Source organism: Aulonocara sp. 'chitande type north' Nkhata Bay, linkage group LG16 (assembly GCF_057382095.1).
Source record: "Aulonocara sp. 'chitande type north' Nkhata Bay isolate Kocher_YH1m ecotype deep benthic linkage group LG16, A_spYH_male_GT1.1, whole genome shotgun sequence".
Lineage (NCBI taxonomy): Eukaryota > Metazoa > Chordata > Actinopteri > Cichliformes > Cichlidae > Aulonocara > Aulonocara sp. 'chitande type north' Nkhata Bay.
This window is the reverse complement of record NC_141359.1, coordinates 12,514,731-12,532,746: the sequence shown is the minus strand read 5'-3', so window position 1 is coordinate 12,532,746 and position 18,016 is coordinate 12,514,731. Positions and strand designations below refer to the sequence as shown.

Here is an 18,016-nt window from a genome sequence, read left to right as displayed (position 1 = left end):
GGTTTTGTACTGCGTTGCAAAAAGTGGTGCTGGTGCTTTCATACCCTCCACAACATTCGAACCATTACATTGTTGCGATAGACAAAAACAGCCAAAACTATGAAAGCTATAGTGTGTACAGTTATTTTCTGTTGTTTTAACATAAAAAAGATACAATTATCCATTACTCGTTTCTTTTTTTGTAAGAAATATGACCGAAAACACAATTAGCTAGCAGCTGATTCCTGCTGCCACAGTTGCATTCTGTTTCTGACAATATTTCAGGCAGTATGTGAAGAACACATTTGAACAGACAATGATATCATTTACAAAATGATATCATTATCTGTTCAAAGGTGAAGAACACTTTTGAACAATGATCTTTTACAAAATGAAAAAAAGACATGAACCATGAAACAGTTTCTGAATATTGTGATCAATTAATGATTATATTTGAATAAAAAACAAACAAACAACAAAATATACCCCACTTCCCTTTTATTTCTATGGCATCAATAATAGTGGCCTCAACAGGAGAATACAGCACCTTCCCTCTGTTTCCCTCTCTTAATTGCAGAATCAGACAAAAATACAGAATTACTTCAAAGATGATTACAGAAACTGTCATTGATCTGGATAAACATAAATATCCCAGATATGTAATAATTTCCAATTTTTAGAATATGCCTAATAAGGTGAACAACACACATTATTCTCCTTGTTCTCTTAAAGAGACAGAAAGGGTTTTAACAGCTGGTTGTTCAGTTTTTATCATAAACATCTTTTTGGAAAGATCTCTTTCTTCTACAGTATGCTGACCTCACAGGAGCCTGGCTGAAGTATCTGTAGAGTGACAACTAATTTCACAGCTTTTCTAAACCAGGGGTAGAACATAGCATAAATCAAAGGATTTAGACAGGAGTTAAAATAATACAGATAGATCACAATGGATGCAGATGAGCTGTTGAACAACTCGTTTCCAAAAAATGAAACAATGTAATATGGGCAGAAACATAATAGAAACACAAGAACAAGAACACCCAGAGTCCTGGCTGCTTTTAACTCTGATTTCTTTGCTGTTAGAGTCACTGAGAGCTGCAGTGTGACAGCTGTAACATGAGAGCGCATGGCACGGGCCTGAGACACAGCCACCACAAATACTCTCATATACAGAAATACGATGACAGTAACTGGAGCAATAAAAGTTAAAACAATGTCAGTGGTTCCTACAATGTAGTCTATGACAAATACACATTCTCCATAACAGGAAGTATGTCGTTCTCGTTGAAGCAGGTCGTCCTTTATAAATAGTATGTTGTAAAAAACCGAGCAGAGCCAACACAGACAGACGCAGAGTTTCACTCTTCTGTCAGTGATTCTGGTGGGGTAATGCAGAGGGTCACAAATAGCCACATAGCGGTCGACTGATATCAGCACCATAATGCCCACTGAGGCAGAGGTAATGACGAAGCATATATAACTATACAGAGAACATGTGAGTTGACCAAGAAACCAACAAGCTGTGTCTCGTAGGATTTTTGCTGGCATCAACAACAGACCAATGAGAAAGTCTGAGACAGCCAGAGAGAGGAGGAGGATGTTAGTGGGTGTGTGGAGCTGTCTGAAAGAAGAGAGAGAAATATCAAGAAGTCATTATTTCTATACTAAAACAATCTAAACAAACAAAATTATTGCAGCTGTCCTATCCGAAAGTGTAGACAGTTGAAAGGGTAGTAGAGGATAGAATCTTTAGAGTTGCACATTATTGTCCGATAATAGTCTACCCATAAGATATAAATTAACTTAAATTTAGTCGTAATTAGTAGTAGAGTTGTAGTAGTAGTAAAGCCACAGCAGAAGTTTAAAAAAGTAAATCTCTGCCTGAAGTGGGAGACTGAGACAATGACGAGAAGGTTGAGAGCCACAGTTAGCAGAGAGACTGAAAACACCACAACGTAAGGGAGCAAAACTTGAGACAGAGATGTTTTAGGCTTCTTGCAGGAGATGTTGAAGAGTTGTGGAAAGCAGAGCTCTGCTTCGTCCTGGGTCTCCATCTTCACACACCTGCAGAGAGCTGCAGCTCTGGCATCAATGTGAGCAGAATATAACTGATCCTCACACCTTCTCTAAACTCCTCCCCTCATCATTCTTTCAGCGTCTGTAATGCCCCCTTCAGTGCACACTGAATCCAGGCTGACCACTTGCTGATAGTATTGTATTAATCTGGCAAGTAATTACTGACCACATCTAGCCCAATGTTCTTAGGGTTACATTAGTTTCTGAAAATGCTACATCCTAGTAACATTAGCTAACTAAAACTGCAAACTGCCTTTTTTGTAAATTAATGTGCTTTTCAAAATAAAGCAGCACCAAGCCCTGTTTGCACAGTCTTAGAGCAATGGCTGTAACCTACATCCTTATGATAACAGCAACTGCAACAATAAAGGTTAGAAAATAAAGCTTATTAGTCTCTGCAATGTACCATATGGGAATCACAAATTCTGTATGGCAGGAACCTTCCTGGTTGAATAAGATCATTTGTTACAAATACACTGCTGTAGAAAATACAACAGGTCCATGAATCACAGAAAAGGAGTGATAGGTTTGTAGCTTGAACCTATTCGCTGGAACGTTGAAGACAATATAATTACACAGCAAGCAAGACACGAAGTAGGCAAAGTTCTTCATGTTTCTCGTGCACGGGAGAGAACCGGACAAACGCCGTTCCTTCGCTTGACCCCAGTTGCTCTCGTCCGCTCCCCCGTAACACTGCTCTTTTATTGAGGTAACATGAATATGCATAGTATTAACATACGACGTCTACATACAAACAAAGAGTACCTTGCCTGTTTGTGTGTGTGTTTGCAGCCTGCTAAAGATCACACATCCTATCACTACACAATTGATTATACACCTCTAAGCATATATGTTTAAATATTTCTAAACATAAATGACAATCAACAATACAAAACCTAACAAGGAGTTTTACTCTTTCTGAGACTCAAGTGGGATAATGCAAAGGTTCACAAATAGAAACACTCATATTTTAGCACCATGTCTGCTAAAATATGAGTGTCTGCTGCAGAAATTCCCCAGACTTGCCTGCTTAGGTCCCATTCGGAAGCCCTGTGGACAGGCTACTCAGGACCTACATGTGCACATTGACACATTATTGCCAGTAGGGTGTGGACTAGAATTTTGCATAAAAAAAGCTACTCTTAACCACTCCTTTAATCACTAGGAGTCACTACATAGTTAATTTGTCCTTAAGGCAGATGACCTTCCTGACATAACTGGAAAGGGATTTATGTTGCCTCTCAAGCTTGAACCAGAGATCTTTTGCTCCACAGCTGCTTCACAGGCCATCGTGGCTCAAGAGTTGGGTGTTCGCCTTATAATCGGAAGGTTGCTGGTTCGAGCCCCGGCTCGGACAGTCTCGGTCGTTGTGTCCTTGGGCAAGACACTTCACCTGTTGCCTAATGGTGGTCAGAGGGCCCGGCGGCAGCCTCGCCTCTGTCAGTGCACCCCAGGGTGGCTGCGGCTACAATGTAGCTTGCCATCACCAGTGTGTGAATGGGTGCATGACTGGATGCGTAAAGCGCTTTGGGGTCCTTAGGGACTAGTAAAGCGCTATACAAATACAGGCCATTTACCATTTAAAATGTAAATCACTAAACTCGGGAGCAACTAGCCTTCAAAAAGTAAAAACAAAAGTTAGTCTCACTTGGACTGTAGCTTTGACTTCTTGAGTTGTTTTGTAGTATATCAGTAAGATCTTTACTAAGCTTTTGAATCATTTGCCTTCTATCAGCCACATATTTCTAAGAAGTTTCATCTTCTCCACAATAGTCATATTTCCCTGTATGGTGTTTCCTTATTATAAACAATGTATACCCTTGATCTCCCATGGTGACTAGGTGTGGGTAAACTGGGGGACTGTTTTGGCAAGGCAGGGCAAACTTACTCCAAGAGTTATGCTTCTCTCACTCTTTGTCAGAGTTCCTGGGTCATTGACACAGTACCCCTTTATTGTGTCTCTGTCCATTATGTTTAGTTCTACTTCCTGTGTGTTATTAGTCAGATTCAGTTCAGCTGTGTACTCACCTGTCTCTTGTCATCATCACTAGCCTGCAGGGGTGGATTTAGAGAAATTTCCTTCAACTAGCATGAAAATCAGATGGGGTGCCAAAATCAGAGACATTTTTTTACACATATGCATTTGTTAAATTCTGTAATATGTATTAAATTTGGTTAAAATACATACAATGCAGTAAGTATGCAAGTGTTTCATATAAACAAAATATGTAAATCAATTTTTTGTCCAGATAATTAAAAATTTCAGTTACATAAAACATGTGAATTTTGATTTTATCTACTGTGTAGCGTACATACTAAATAATTATGTACCCCAATAAGTATAAAATCCAGAAAGCTGCACAACATGAGGTGGTTCATTTAAAAACAAAGTCTAATTTACATTTTACACTCATTTTTTAAAATGAAAAATAATCACATTATTACATTCTTACATTTACACAAAATGTCAGGCATGTAATGTATTCACTTTCATGGATACATTTTTCACTACAAGTGTGAACCAAATTTTTCATGATTTATTGGGTTTTATTGAACCCTCTGGGGTCCAGGGTATAATTGACCACTTTTAACAACTTGTTTGTTTTACCTTTACATCTTTTTCCCCCTTGCCTTGTTTGGTATCACTATTTTCAGCACAATCTCTCATGTCTGAATTTACAGTTATTTTTTCAGTGATATACTGTATTAATACAATTGATCTAAAATCACACAAAAAAACAAAATCGAGGTCGGCTCTGGTGCTGCCACGTGAACTGATTCGTCTCAACCTGTGGCCATGTGGCCTCCCACCAGAACTATTTCATTTTGGACTCTTCACAATAAACACCGTCCACATCCTCAATAAACCCGCGACTCCTGCGTTTGGGTCCTTTCTTCTCCAGCAACAAGGTTGACACTCCTCTACCTTTCTGGCTTATTCTGTGTTTTTATTAGTTTGTTTTTTTCCCCCCACCTTTCTCTCCATTTAGATTACTTAAACAATATGTACACAGATGGAAACATATGGCACATTGTAAATGATACAGTAATTTATTTTAACAACACCACACTGGAAAAAAGTGAAAAATATATAATATTTTTTCTTTATTCATGCTGTAATTAATTTTGTTCCGCTGTATTCTGGTGTGTGTGGTGCCTTCTCCAGTAGAGGCCAGCAATGACGCATCAGAGATTTTGTTTTCCCAGGAAAAGACTCTCAATCTATTCTGAAAACAACCACATGTCTTGATATAGTATTCTCCCATCATTAAACTTCACCTGCATATCTTTTTTGTGTGTAATTTTCAGATAGAAAATAGGATCTCAATGATGACCAGCATTTGAACTGGAAGCAGCAGAATGATTAGTTAATTGCAAACTTAATTCCCTGAAGCTGTGTAAAAACAAAAAACAAAAAAACACCAAAAAACCCAGAGATGGAATTATTTGCACATCTCATAAACACATATAGTATTTGTAATAGAACAGAAAAAATACCGAATACATTAAATGTGAAATCTGAATTCTGCACTTTAAATACATCTTGTATATTTGATTCAGAATCCACTGCGGTGGTCTCCAGAGGAAACATTACAAAAAAATAATGCATCATTGTCCAAAACTTGGGGACCTAACTGTAGGTCATTTAACACATGAAATAGTTGATTTATGCAATTGCAACTTTCCTGGATAAAATTTAGGTTAGACCATGCAATAATCTCTCTTACTGTTCTTTAGTACAGTAAAGTAAGTCCTCCTAGTCATCAATATTGAGATGGCTGTAGCTCAGGAGGTTGAGCAGGTCATCGACTAATCAGAAGGTTAGTGGTTTTGTCCTCTGTCTGCTCCTGCTTAAATAGCCTTGGGCAATTTACTGAACTCAGTCGCTCGTGAACACTAATCATCAGATTAGCCTACACTAAAAAAAACAGGTTGCTAAAAAGGGTGCTAAAAGAATAAATGAAACTGAGGATGGCCCAAAGATATCACTGAAAGAAAAGCCACATATTTTAAGATTTGGGATCTTATGTTCTTGTACTCTATAAATTCAAAAACTAACGAGAATTGTTTTAAGTGGTTTCTACTCTTATTTTAGGTTATCCTCTTTACACTTTCTCATGCAAAATATGTGACTTTGACTGTACCATCCAGAGAAAATAAATAACATTTCATTTACTCAAATGCTTCTTATAGAACTATATGTCCCATATACTGAAGTAAAATGACAGACATAAAACTTATATTCACTTTCAGTCCATATTCACATGCCTAATGCAGTCACTGTGTTTCCTTTTTAAGTAAAAGTTTAATTAAATGTTAAAGAATATAGATAAAGTAAAAACATATCAATACAACATACAACATATCAGACTATGCACTTCTAGAAGGTTGGAGAACACTTGACTTAAATTCTTGATTTTCTAAAATTGCTTATGATACCATGTGTACACATTTTGATCAATTCAAAAGCACTCTTTTGGAGAGAGCATTCCAAGTTTCTACTAGATGAGATCCACACAAGGGGAAAAATGTCTGTCATGAAGGGTTGATTTTGCGGGCTATATACCCAATCAAAATGCACTAACTTGTCTCAATGTATGAGATCTGATTAAAATAATTAAAAGCATAACACATGCCTCCACACACTACGATGACTGGTCACCCTAAGTGCAGCATTAAACTTCTACTACGAATATTTTGTGGAGTCGGATCTTATTATTTCTGCATTTTGCTGACTTCACGTGTACAAGACAGCACTACCTGTACCATAAATGTCAAAAATAAGCAAACAGTTTATTGTTATAAAATGAAGTCAACAAGATTAAGATTTTTTATTACGAGCTGAACCTGAAAACAACTGTTTAAATGTTTTGATCTGTTTACAAAATACTTACCTCACTGGAGCCAGGCTGCAGTATCTGTAGAGTGACAACTAGTTTCACAGCTTTTCTAAACCAGGGGTAGAACATAGCATAGATCAAAGGGTTTAGACATGAGTTTAAACCAAACAGATAGGCCACAAAAGAAGCAGATGAACTATTGATGAATTCTTCTCCTACAAGAGAAACACAGTAATAAGGGCAGAAACACATTAGAAACACAAGAACAAGAACACCCAGAGTCCTGGCTGCTTTTAGTTCAGACTTTTTTGTTAGCGTCATTGGAAGGTGATTTCTGACAGCTGTAGCATGAGAGCGCATAGAGCGGGCCTGAGACACAGCCACCACAAATACTCTCATATACAGAACTATGATGACAGTAACTGGTACAATGAAGGTTAAAATGAGGTCAACAACTCCTGCAATGTATTGAACAACAACGACACATTTTCCATAGCAGGAATTTTGTTTTCTTCTTTGATGCAGGTCATCTCTTACAAGGAAACAGCTGAAGGTGATGGAGCAGAGCCAACAGAGACAAACACAGAGTTGAACTCTTCTGTCAGTGATCCTGATGGGGTAATTCAAAGGGTCACAAATAGCCACATAGCGGTCAGCTGATATCAGCACCATAATGCCCACTGAGGCAGAGGTAACAGTCAAGGACACAAAAATATACATTAAACATGTGGGCTGACCAAGAAACCAACAGGCTGTACTTCGGAGGATTTCTGCAGGTGACAATAGGAGGCCAACAAGAAAGTCTGAGACAGCCAGAGAGAGGAGCAGGATGTTAGTGGGTGTGTGAAGCTGCCTGCAAGGAGACAGAAAAATAACAATTCCTCAAACCTCTATAATGAAACAAGCCAAAGAGCTATTAAGTGTCACACAGCAGCATATTATCAACGTCAAACTGATTCAGAACATAGTATTACTTATAAGACAATGAGTATAGTATGTTTTCTGGTGCCAAAGTAAAAATGATGAAATGTAAATATTCTCAAGTATAAATCTGTACATATGAAGAATCTATTACTAGCTAATTACTAGCTCAAATACTTGAAACACTAGAATAGTGTAGCTAGTAAAACAAAAACGTTGTTTCTGCCTGAAGTGGGAGACTGAGATGATGACAAGCAAGTTGAGAGCCACTGTCAGAAAAGAAACTGAGGACAATACAATATGAAGGAAAACAGCTTTGGACCGAGCAATGGCAGGCTTTTTGCAGGACATGTTGAAGAGTTGTGGAAAGCAGAGCTCAGATTTTTCCTGTGTGCCCATCGTCACAGACTAGTGAAGAACTGCAGCTCTGGTCGCAGCATTATGAACAAAAATTAATTTCATAAGTAGCTGATACTCCTCCTCTCAACTCCACCCTTTCTTTCCCCCATTGTTTGTTGGATATTGATGCCTCCTCCCTTCAGACATGAGACCTATAATATTCTTTTTACCCACAGTCCTGCCCCTGTCACTGTTTCTCTGTCCTACCTCTCTATACTTTTAGTTAAGATATACGAGTAACTAATTCTTCTCTTCATTATGAGTCGTGCATTTGGGAAGAGAATCCAAATGTAGGACTCACAAATAATAATAATGGATTGGATTTATGTAGCGCTTTTCTTTTTTTTTTCTTTTTTTTTTTGTCCCGTTTGGATCTATAGCCATCAGAATTGTTGTCTTAAGGCCAAGAAAGATGCCAAGGGGATTTATTTTACCAAGTGGATCATCATGGCCTTGCCATATTGGTCCATTTGATTGACCTTTATTATAATTAGGAATTTATTTTATTTTCAGTTGCTACAAACGGGACAGACATGACTGTGGGATAGGACAGGGGGAAAGAATGAAAGAAAGAGAGGGAGAGAAAGAAAGAAAACCAAAGGGGAGAAGAGACGGTGAGAAGGGGGGGAAGAGAGAAAAAAACAAAAACAAAAACAAAAACAAAAAACACCTGGGTCACCTGTATGGAGAAAAAAAAAAACAGAGGGGAAAGCAAACAATAAAGAGCAACATAATAAGAAAAAAAAAGCACCATTACAATAAACTAGCTAGCAGTAGATATCAATAGTTACTAAATAATAAACGATATTGTGCAGTACGCAAGATAGACAGCGCACAGTGTGCTTTGAGGCAGCAGCCAAGAAAGCTGTAGTCCGCGTCTGTGAATACCCATGTGTACACCTGTGTGCATACCTGTGTGGATCAGCATGCTTGCATTCCAAAGGTTTCTCCATGTAACGATCTGCTAGGGAGTGTGGGGAGCCACAGCCCTGTCCTCTATGGTATCAAGCAGGTATGGAGGAGATCAAAACTCCAGACATCCAGAGTCCCCCAGAACACAAGAGACCAAGGAAGACCCACAGAGGGGCAGCCGCGCCACTGTCCCAGTAAGAGCTAAGGAGAGTCCCAGATGAGGGCTCATTCAGCAGCCGCGGAGCAGAAGTCAGGGGGAGTTGCAGTGACGCGCCCGTGAGCTCCGCCGGCAGCCAGCTGTGCCTGAGTGACCGAGCCCCAGGCCGAGAGGCCGGGGGCACCCCACCTCCGAAGTGGCCCGAGCGAGCCCCAATAAGCGGCCGCCAAGGAGTGAGCCGGTGTGTACCCGGACGCCCACCCCCAGATACAAAGAACCACCAACGCACTGACACCCGAGGGAGTCCGCCACCGGCAGGGGAAGTGGGTGGAGATAGGCCTCCAAACCTTGGAGGGCCCGAGATGTCCCCAGAGAGGTGGCGTCTGATACCCAACCTGACATATAGACACAGACATACAGGCACACACAGACACAAACATCCATTCCCACCCTCATGCTCTCATATGCACTTCACACTCAACCGACGTGGAGACAGACATAAAGAGACGCTGTATACACGATCACACTCCCCAAGTGTACTCTATGAACTGGGTCTAGGTACCCTTGCCCCAGGAGGGGGGAACTGCACCCAGACCCAGGTGGTGTTACCCTTTTCCCTGCGGTGGGGAGAGGCAGACCGCCCCGACTCCGCAGCAGCAGGGAGGCCCCACACCCCAGACCGCAGTCGGACGGCCAACTCCTCCCAGCCCCCCCCGCTCCAGCAGGCCGCAGAGAATGGGGGTGGGAGAAGACTCCAAACCTCCCTCCACCCGCTCATTGTAGTGTTGATGCATGTGTGTTCTAAGGTGCAATTAAAACCCAGGAGGGCATGGAGCTACCTGCCAGAGAGCAGCAGGTAAGCGCATAGTCCCTCCTGCTATCCCTCAATGTCTACGTGTATTTAAAATTGAGAGGTGGGCAACGATGCCAGGGGTGAGGTGTACACCCTGATGGTAACTTGGACTCCGTGTATCGTGCCCACCCCCAAGATCCTATATGTATGTGTAATGAGGGTGTGAGTAATGTGAATGTCTAAGTTGTGGGATAAAATTGAGGCAGAGGCAGCCAGAAGGGGACAGAGGGGGGGGGGGGGTAGCCTCCTCTGCACCCTGGTGACATACCCCTACTCCAAGGCCCTGCATGTGTGGGTGGTTGTGGTGGAGCGGGAAGAGGGAGGCAGCTGGAGATGGGGAGGGAAGGAAGGGAGGGGCAGGTGACCCCTCCCTGGGGCCAGCTCCCCCACTGACCCCAGTAGGCACTCCCATACTCCGCGACCCGCCAGGGAAAGGGGGCTCAGGCCCATCCAGACCGGGGCCCAGCGCAGCAGCGCCCCCCGGCCCCACAGAGCCCGGGACAGTCCACCCAACCCCACCACAGAGAAAACTGCACCCACCCCACCATCCACTCATCTTCCAGACTACATGAGACAATAGACGCCCAGGCTGAGATCTTCCTCCACCTCTCCTGTATCTCCCCCTCCTGCAGAGAGTTCCTGAGGGGAGGAAAGCTCCTGCAAGGTGTGACAATCTCCCCCACCAGTTGAAGAGCCCCACAGGTGGCTCGACACACCGGCGGCACCCTGCGCCAGGGATGGGCCCCCATGCACCCACCCGCCCACAACCCCGGCAACACACAAACCAGGACCCAGGGCCCCGGCCCAGAGACGGAGCGCCCCCAGACCCTCACACCCATCCCGGACCCACCCAGGGGCAGACAGGCTACCAGGTCAGTAACCCACGTCCATCAGCACAGACCCTCCCCTAGCCCCGCTGCACGCAGCCACGAGGAAATAGTCAGAAAAGAGCCCCCAACCGGACATGACCGCTACCCCGGGTTGAGCCCCCCAAGGAAGATGCCTCCGGGGAACCCCCCGACGCCCTAAGCCTGTCCCTACCCCCACACCAATCACAACATTGAAGGCGGGACCAAACTATGACCCCCCACCCCCACTAGGTGATGGAGCTGATCAAAGGAGCCCAGAGCAATTGATCTGATGTGGTGGCAGAGGCTGTATCAAAACTAATGTAATCTAATAGATAATTTCTATATTGGTTAGAATTAAGATTGTTTTTATTTTTCCAGTTCATGAGGACAGTTTTCTTGGCTATGCATAGGGCAGTGAAAACCATATGGGCTATATTCTTTTCTGAAGTGACATTATCTAAGCTGCCCAACAAACACACTAAAGGGGAAGTTGGAATGTTACATTTCAGACACTTTGATAAGTCTTCACATATCTCGCGCCAAAACTTCTGCACTGGTGGACAGAACCAAAGAGCGTGAATGTAATTGTCTGGTGTATTGCTTTGACAGTGTGAGCAGTTGTTGGAAGATGTAAAGCCCAAGAGTAAGGAAATGTGCCGCACTTTTGTAATTCAACTTGACTGAGGTTAAATTTCTTTTTTATTATGGATTTAATTTGTTGATATTCTAAAAATCTTTTCTTGTTGACCCCATATTGTGCAACTAGTCTGTCAAATGGGATAAATTCTGTTCCCTCTAATATATGTTCTAAGTATTTAATTCCTTTACAACTCCATTCTGGGAAATTAATCATATTATTGTTTTGTAATATGTCAGGGTTATTCCAGATAGGTGTACGTTTGCATGGGATTAGTGAAGACTCCGTTATTTTTAGAAACTCCCACCATGCTGTCAGAGAGAAGCTGATGTTGATACTTTTAAAGCATTCATGTCTTTTGATGTTTGAGCTAATAAATGGTAGGTCTGAAATCTCTAGATCCTTGCATAGTGCCTGTTCAACATCTAGCCAGGGCTCATCTAAGAAGGTATGTTTTGACCATTCTGAGATGAACTGAAGCCTGTTGGCTAAGAAGTATTGGTGAAAATTAGGCAGGTCTAATCCTCCTCTATCCTTGGTTCTTTGTAGCGTTTTTAAGCTGATACGCGGGGGTTTATCTTTCCAAAGGAATTTGGAAATATATGAATCCAGAGATCTGAACCAATCTTGTGATGGTTTGTTAGGGATCATCAAAAATAAGTAATTTATTTTTGGCAAGATCATCATTTTTATAGTGGCGACCCTTCCCATGAGTGATATGGGTAAAGATTTCCATCTAGTCAGATCGCCTTCTACTTTCTTTAGAAGTGGGATGTGGTTTAATTTAGTCAAGTCTGAAAGCTTAGGAGAAACATTAATACCTAAATATTTAATATTTCCGGATTGCAGTGGGGCAGAGGAAGAATTATGGAAGGAGCAGTTAATGGGGAGAACTGTAGATTTTGGCCAGTTAATTGAATAATCTGAAACTCTTGAAAACCAGTTTATTAGAGTAATTACCTCAGAGAGGTTGGTTTGTGTGTTTTGCAGAAAAAGCAACCCATCATCCGCATAGAGACTGATTTTATGTTCTATGTTCTTACATTTTATGCCCTTAATTGTTGTAGTCTGTCTAAATGCTGCTGCTAGAGGTTCGATAAAAATTGCAAAAAGTGAAGGGGAGAGTGGGCATCCCTGTCTGGTGCCCCTCAGGAGATAGAAGCTGGAGGATGTCTGGTCATTTGTTCTGATACGAGCTGTTGGGGAATTGTATAATATTCTTATCCAGTTTATAAAAGAGTTTCCGAAACCAAATTTGTGTAAAGTTGCGAATAAAAATTTCTAGTTAACTCTGTCAAATGCTTTTTCTGCATCTAGAGATAATATTATGGTTTCGATGTTTTTATTGTATGAGTAGTCTATTAAATTAAGTAATCTACGAGTGTTTGTTGAGGAGTGCCGACCTTTTATGAAACCAGTTTGGTCAGGATGAATTAAGAGGGGGGTTATGTAGCGCTTTTCAAGGCACCCAAAGCGCTTTACAATGCCATTATTCATTCACTCTCACATTCACACACTGGTGGAGGCAAGCTACAGTTATAGCCACAGCTGCCCCAAAAATGTTTTATAAATTGGAATGCAAAAATACATAAACAAATAAAACAAAACCCAAAATGGTAAAACAAATTTAAATCATTCAATATAAACAATGAAGATGAGATGTTAGGTAATATCTGACAAGTCATGTCTAACGTGACAATAATCACACAGGAGGATAACAAGACACAGCTGAAACTAATAAAGGTAGCCAGACAAGCCAAGTAAAACTACATATAAGACACAGGAGATATACACAATAACCATCAGCAAGAACCCTAATCCTAACCCATGAGACACAGACTCAAAGTAAAACAGGAAACATAACACAGAGACACAGACCTGACAAGGAGATACAGCTGACAGAAACCAGAAGACTAAGAACTCTTAGGCTACATTCACACTGCAGGCGAAAGCGCATCAAATCCGATTTTTTTGACCCTATGTGACCCATATCTGATCATGGTATGACAGTGTGAACAGCACAAATCCGATATTTTCGAATCCGATCTGGGTCACTTTTGTATGTGGTACTGATACATATCCGATGTTTTAGAAAGCGACTGCTGTTTGAACGGTCATGTCGCATTAAATCCGTCACTTTTACGTCACTGACACAAGACAGACGCCAATTATCAGTTCTGGAGAAGACATCGCGAACGCTTCCTGGCCATCCAGCGTAGATGTCAGTGAAACTGTTGGGAAGACAACGTTGGAGAAACGTGAACATTTTATTTATACTGTATAATCTGCAGATTCTGACAGAAATCTGCAACTATCCTTTGAAGCACCGCTCCTCTCTAAAACAGCAATAAGGATAATCATTAGGTTATTTACATTATTATGTAAATAACAAAATAACTTAAAGCAAAAATTGGGAAACGTAAAGTCCGAAGTCTTTATATTAAGGGCCATCAGTCAAATACTGTTTGCTCTGGGTCTGAACAGAGCGTGTTGTGTGTGACATCTTCTTTTGCGCATGCAGGCCGCTTTGAGCGTTCACACTAGAGAGCGTTTGCTGTTGCATTTTATTTGTAGTGTGAACAAGCAGACAAAAAAATCGGATTTGATCAAAAAATCGGAATTGAGCATTAACACCTGCAGTATGAACGTAGCCTTACACTGAATCCAAAAGACTAGAAATGATAAATACTGACAAAATCAAAGTTCAATAATAATGCAGCACTCAAAACACTGAGTCAATGACCCTGGTACACTAACAGCTTAAGAGAGGAGAAAAATGTGGATTTCTGCATCAGCCTGAAAGAAGACATAAATATGTAATAAAATATAATTAAAACAAAAATTAGAGATGGCACGATACCACTTTTTAATGTCCGATATCGATATCATAAATTTGGATATCTGCCGATACCGATATGAATACGATATAGCGTATTTTGTAATCAATAAAACTTTTTTTTTTATAAATATCTTGCTGCATTTTGTATAAGTTCATACGCAAGTTTTGGAAAAACAAGAGACTGAAGCTATTCTGTTATACCTGTATGCAAAAATTCCACTCCGCCCAAAACATTTTATAGTTCAGCAACACTGATCAATCAAATAAACTTAAACCTACACCATCCTCCCTATTCTGGCATTTTAAAGAGTACTTACCTACCTAACTAGCAGGGTCCCAGTGAAAATATTAGGGAACCACCCCCCGCCCTTAATGGATGTAATCAACTTTCATTTAATGCAAGTGTAAAACAAATGCACAGAAATCAATTATTTTTCTACAATAATTTAATAGATTCCACATCTTTCTTCAACAGAATTGCAGACTTCCTTTCCTTCCCAAAGGAAAAAGTACTATAGCTTAGGGCTGCACGATTTTGCATAAAATGAGAATCACGATTTCTTTGGCTTAGAATTGAGATCACGATTCTCTTTTCCAGTATAAGTATTTAATTAACTTCATTTAACTTTAATTAACTTTATTTCACTCACTATGTAACTGTATTACAATCATTCACTGCAAGGTTTTAAAGGTACCGTATTTTCACGACCATAAGGCGCACTCAAAAGTCTTAGATTTTCTTCAAAAAGTGCGGCGCGCCCTATAGCGCAGTGCGCCCTGTGTGTTGTAAGGAGGACGTAGTAGAGAACACCATGAGAACGTTAAAGGGTGAAGTGTGGGCGTTGATCGTATATACCGGGACAATCGCACATACCTGTATAAAAGAACAGGTATGTGCATTATGCAGGACATCGTTGTTTTAACAACCCTGAAAATGGCAAAGAGACACGCTTACGAAGCACAGTTTAAACTGAAGGCCATCAGCTACGCGGAGGAACATGGAAATCGAGCAGCGGCGAGAGAATTTAAGATTAATGAATCGATGGTTTGCAAGTGGAGGAAGCTGGAAAACAAGCTCCGGCAGGTCAAGAAAACGCAGCTGAGTTTCCGCGGACATAAGGCGAGGTGGCTCGAGTTGGAGGAAAGACTCGAGCGGTGGATCATCGAGCAAAGAGCGAGCGGGAGAAGCAGTTTCGACGGTCACCATTCGGCTAAAAGCAGTTTCACTTTCACTTTTTATGAAACGGTGCCATTTTTCCATCCGGACCAGGACTACGATAGCGCAGCAACTTCCAGCGGATTATAAGGAAAAGCTGGCCGTCTTCCGCTCCTACTGCAGCAAACACATCGGTGACAAAAACATCCAGCCCAGCCACATCACTAACATGGACGAGGTCCCGCTCACTTTTGACATCCCGGTGAGTCACACTGTGGAGAAGAAGGGGACCAGCACGGTAGCGATACGCACAACGGGGTATGAAAAGTCTTCTTTTACTGTTGTGCTTGGCTGCCATGCTAATGGACAGAAACTGCCGCCTATGGTGATTTTTAAGCGAAAGACTTTGCCTAAAGAGAAGTTTCCAGCAGGAATCATCATTAAGGCAAATGAAAAGGGCTGGATGGATGAGGAAATGATGAAAGAGTGGCTGAGGGAGGTGTATGTAAGGAGACCAGGTGGTTTTTTCCACGCATCACCATCGCTGTTGATCTGTGACTCTATGCGTGCCCATCTCACAGCCGATGTGAAAAAACTAGTGAAACAAATGCACTGTGAGCTTGCTGTCATTCCGGGAGGCCTGACAAAGGAACTCCAACCGCTGGACATCGGTGTGAACCGCCCGTTCAAAGTAAGGCTGCGAGCGGCCTGGGAGCGATGGATGACCGGTGGAGACCACAGTTTCACCAAGAGTGGAAGGCAGCGCCGGGCGAGTTACGCCACAATTTGCCAATGGATTGTAGATGCTTGGGCTAACATGTCTGCTGGCACTGTTGTTCGAGCTTTCGCAAAAGCCGGCATCGTTTCCAAGGAGCCGCACGGCACGGAAAGTGACTCTGACAGTGAAGAAAGTGAACCTGGCATGTTTGATGGAGATTTAGCGCAGCTGTTCAATTCAGACACAGAGGATGAGGACTTCGATGGGTTTGATTGATGATAAAAATGTGAGTACCAAACTCAGTTTTGCTCCTGCTTTATTTTTAAATATGCACACTTGTATGCTTGTGTGTTGTTGATGATGACGATTACCGGCAATAGAAATGTGAGTATGGTACCGAACTCAGGTTTGCTCCCGCTTTATTTTTAAATACGCATATGGTACTTGTATGCGCCCTATGATCCAGTGCGCCTTATGTGTGTGTTAAATACAGTAAGGGCACACATAACTGAGACTGCGCCTTTTAGCACAGTGCGCCTTATGGTCGTGAAAATACGGTACAATAAATAAACCAGAAAAATATATTTTTGTTTTAGCAGCCACCTTTATTGTTCAGAGGAAACAGTATGGTACAATATAAAAACTGGAATCACCATGTATGACACCTGTAAATCAAATGCTTTACAACAGAAAAGCTCTTTGGCATGAATTACATGAGGTCCGTCTCTTTTACACAGAACTTGAAAATCATTGAAATGCTCATTGAGACACGCTGTTTGCAGTGCAAAACAATAACCTCTCATCCTTCACAACAACATGGTAGAACTTGGCATTTCACAATGGACTTTTATACAAACAACTAAATCTGCACAATAAATATTTCCATGGTGTTTTGCCCATCTAACATTTAACACCTTGGTGTTGATTGGTAGCTGAAGAGTCTCTGCCATCTCACAGCCCCAGTCCAACCCATTTCAAGAAAGCATGTTACCTGATCCAGTGGTCAGTCTCTTGGGGTCAAATGTCTGCCAACTGAAAGCAATAGGACTTTGATGTTTTGTTGCCAATGTTTTAATTACATTTTTGAAACTTTTCAATTTTTTTTCTTTTTAAGAAGCTGTATTTTGCTTCATTGCGTATGCACCAGCTATGCAAAAGTGGTCCTGTTTTAAGTATACATGTAGGATAATGCATCATGAAATGATGCTTGGTAGCAGCTTCTTGTGTGGAAATAAACCTTTGAATAACCTGTGGTGTTTGGCGATCAGGTGTTTCAAGAAAATAGTGATACCTTTTGATAACACTGCTGAAAATACAATATTCACTATTTGAAACAACAGCAGTAGCAAATACCAGTGCTGATCGTTTGGACAAACTAAGTCTCCAAAGATGAGTAGTGGATGCCGATGTAAACACCAGGACTGGATGGCATTTAACTCAAAGTCATTTGAGTCCTCTTCCAACTTCACTGTAGGTGGTTTGTTGTTTTGTTCCATTTAACCATAGTTAAAGCTCTTAATTCTCATGTCCACTTCCTTTGATGTTGTATACTGATCTATTGCATGTAACATAACCAGTTTCATTTCATATTGTGCAACTCCCTCCAAGATATTGTGCATAATATCAACAGAGAAATTTTCACATGTATTGAAGTACTGCATTGAGTTTAGAATCCAA

The 18,016-nt window shown here is 41.3% G+C and overlaps 2 protein-coding genes across 4 annotated transcripts; both read right to left on the bottom strand.

Annotated features, from left to right (window-relative positions):
- Positions 1 to 550: 550 nt before the first annotated feature.
- LOC147311121 (trace amine-associated receptor 13c-like) lies at positions 551 to 2,311 on the bottom strand. Its single transcript, XM_086265898.1, has 2 exons — positions 1,783 to 2,311; positions 551 to 1,600 (listed from the first exon to the last, which is right to left on the bottom strand). The coding sequence occupies exons 1-2, from the start codon at positions 2,031 to 2,033 to the stop codon at positions 784 to 786; spliced, it is 1,068 nt and encodes a 355-aa protein (XP_086122024.1). The 5' UTR covers positions 2,034 to 2,311; the 3' UTR covers positions 551 to 783.
- Positions 2,312 to 6,935: 4,624 nt separating this feature from the next.
- On the bottom strand, positions 6,936 to 8,553 carry LOC147311120 (trace amine-associated receptor 13c-like). Of its 3 annotated transcripts, none has more exons than XM_086266017.1 (2): positions 7,995 to 8,553; positions 6,936 to 7,745 (listed from the first exon to the last, which is right to left on the bottom strand). In XM_086266017.1, exons 1-2 carry the CDS (start codon positions 8,214 to 8,216, stop codon positions 6,936 to 6,938), a joined length of 1,032 nt encoding a protein of 343 aa, XP_086122143.1. In that variant the 5' UTR covers positions 8,217 to 8,553. The 3 variants fall into 3 exon arrangements, with proteins under 3 accessions (XP_086122143.1, XP_086122145.1, XP_086122146.1); XM_086266019.1 differs by having other exon boundaries at positions 6,936 to 7,749; positions 8,044 to 8,553; XM_086266020.1 differs by having other exon boundaries at positions 6,936 to 7,749; positions 8,140 to 8,553.
- Positions 8,554 to 18,016: the final 9,463 nt, after the last annotated feature.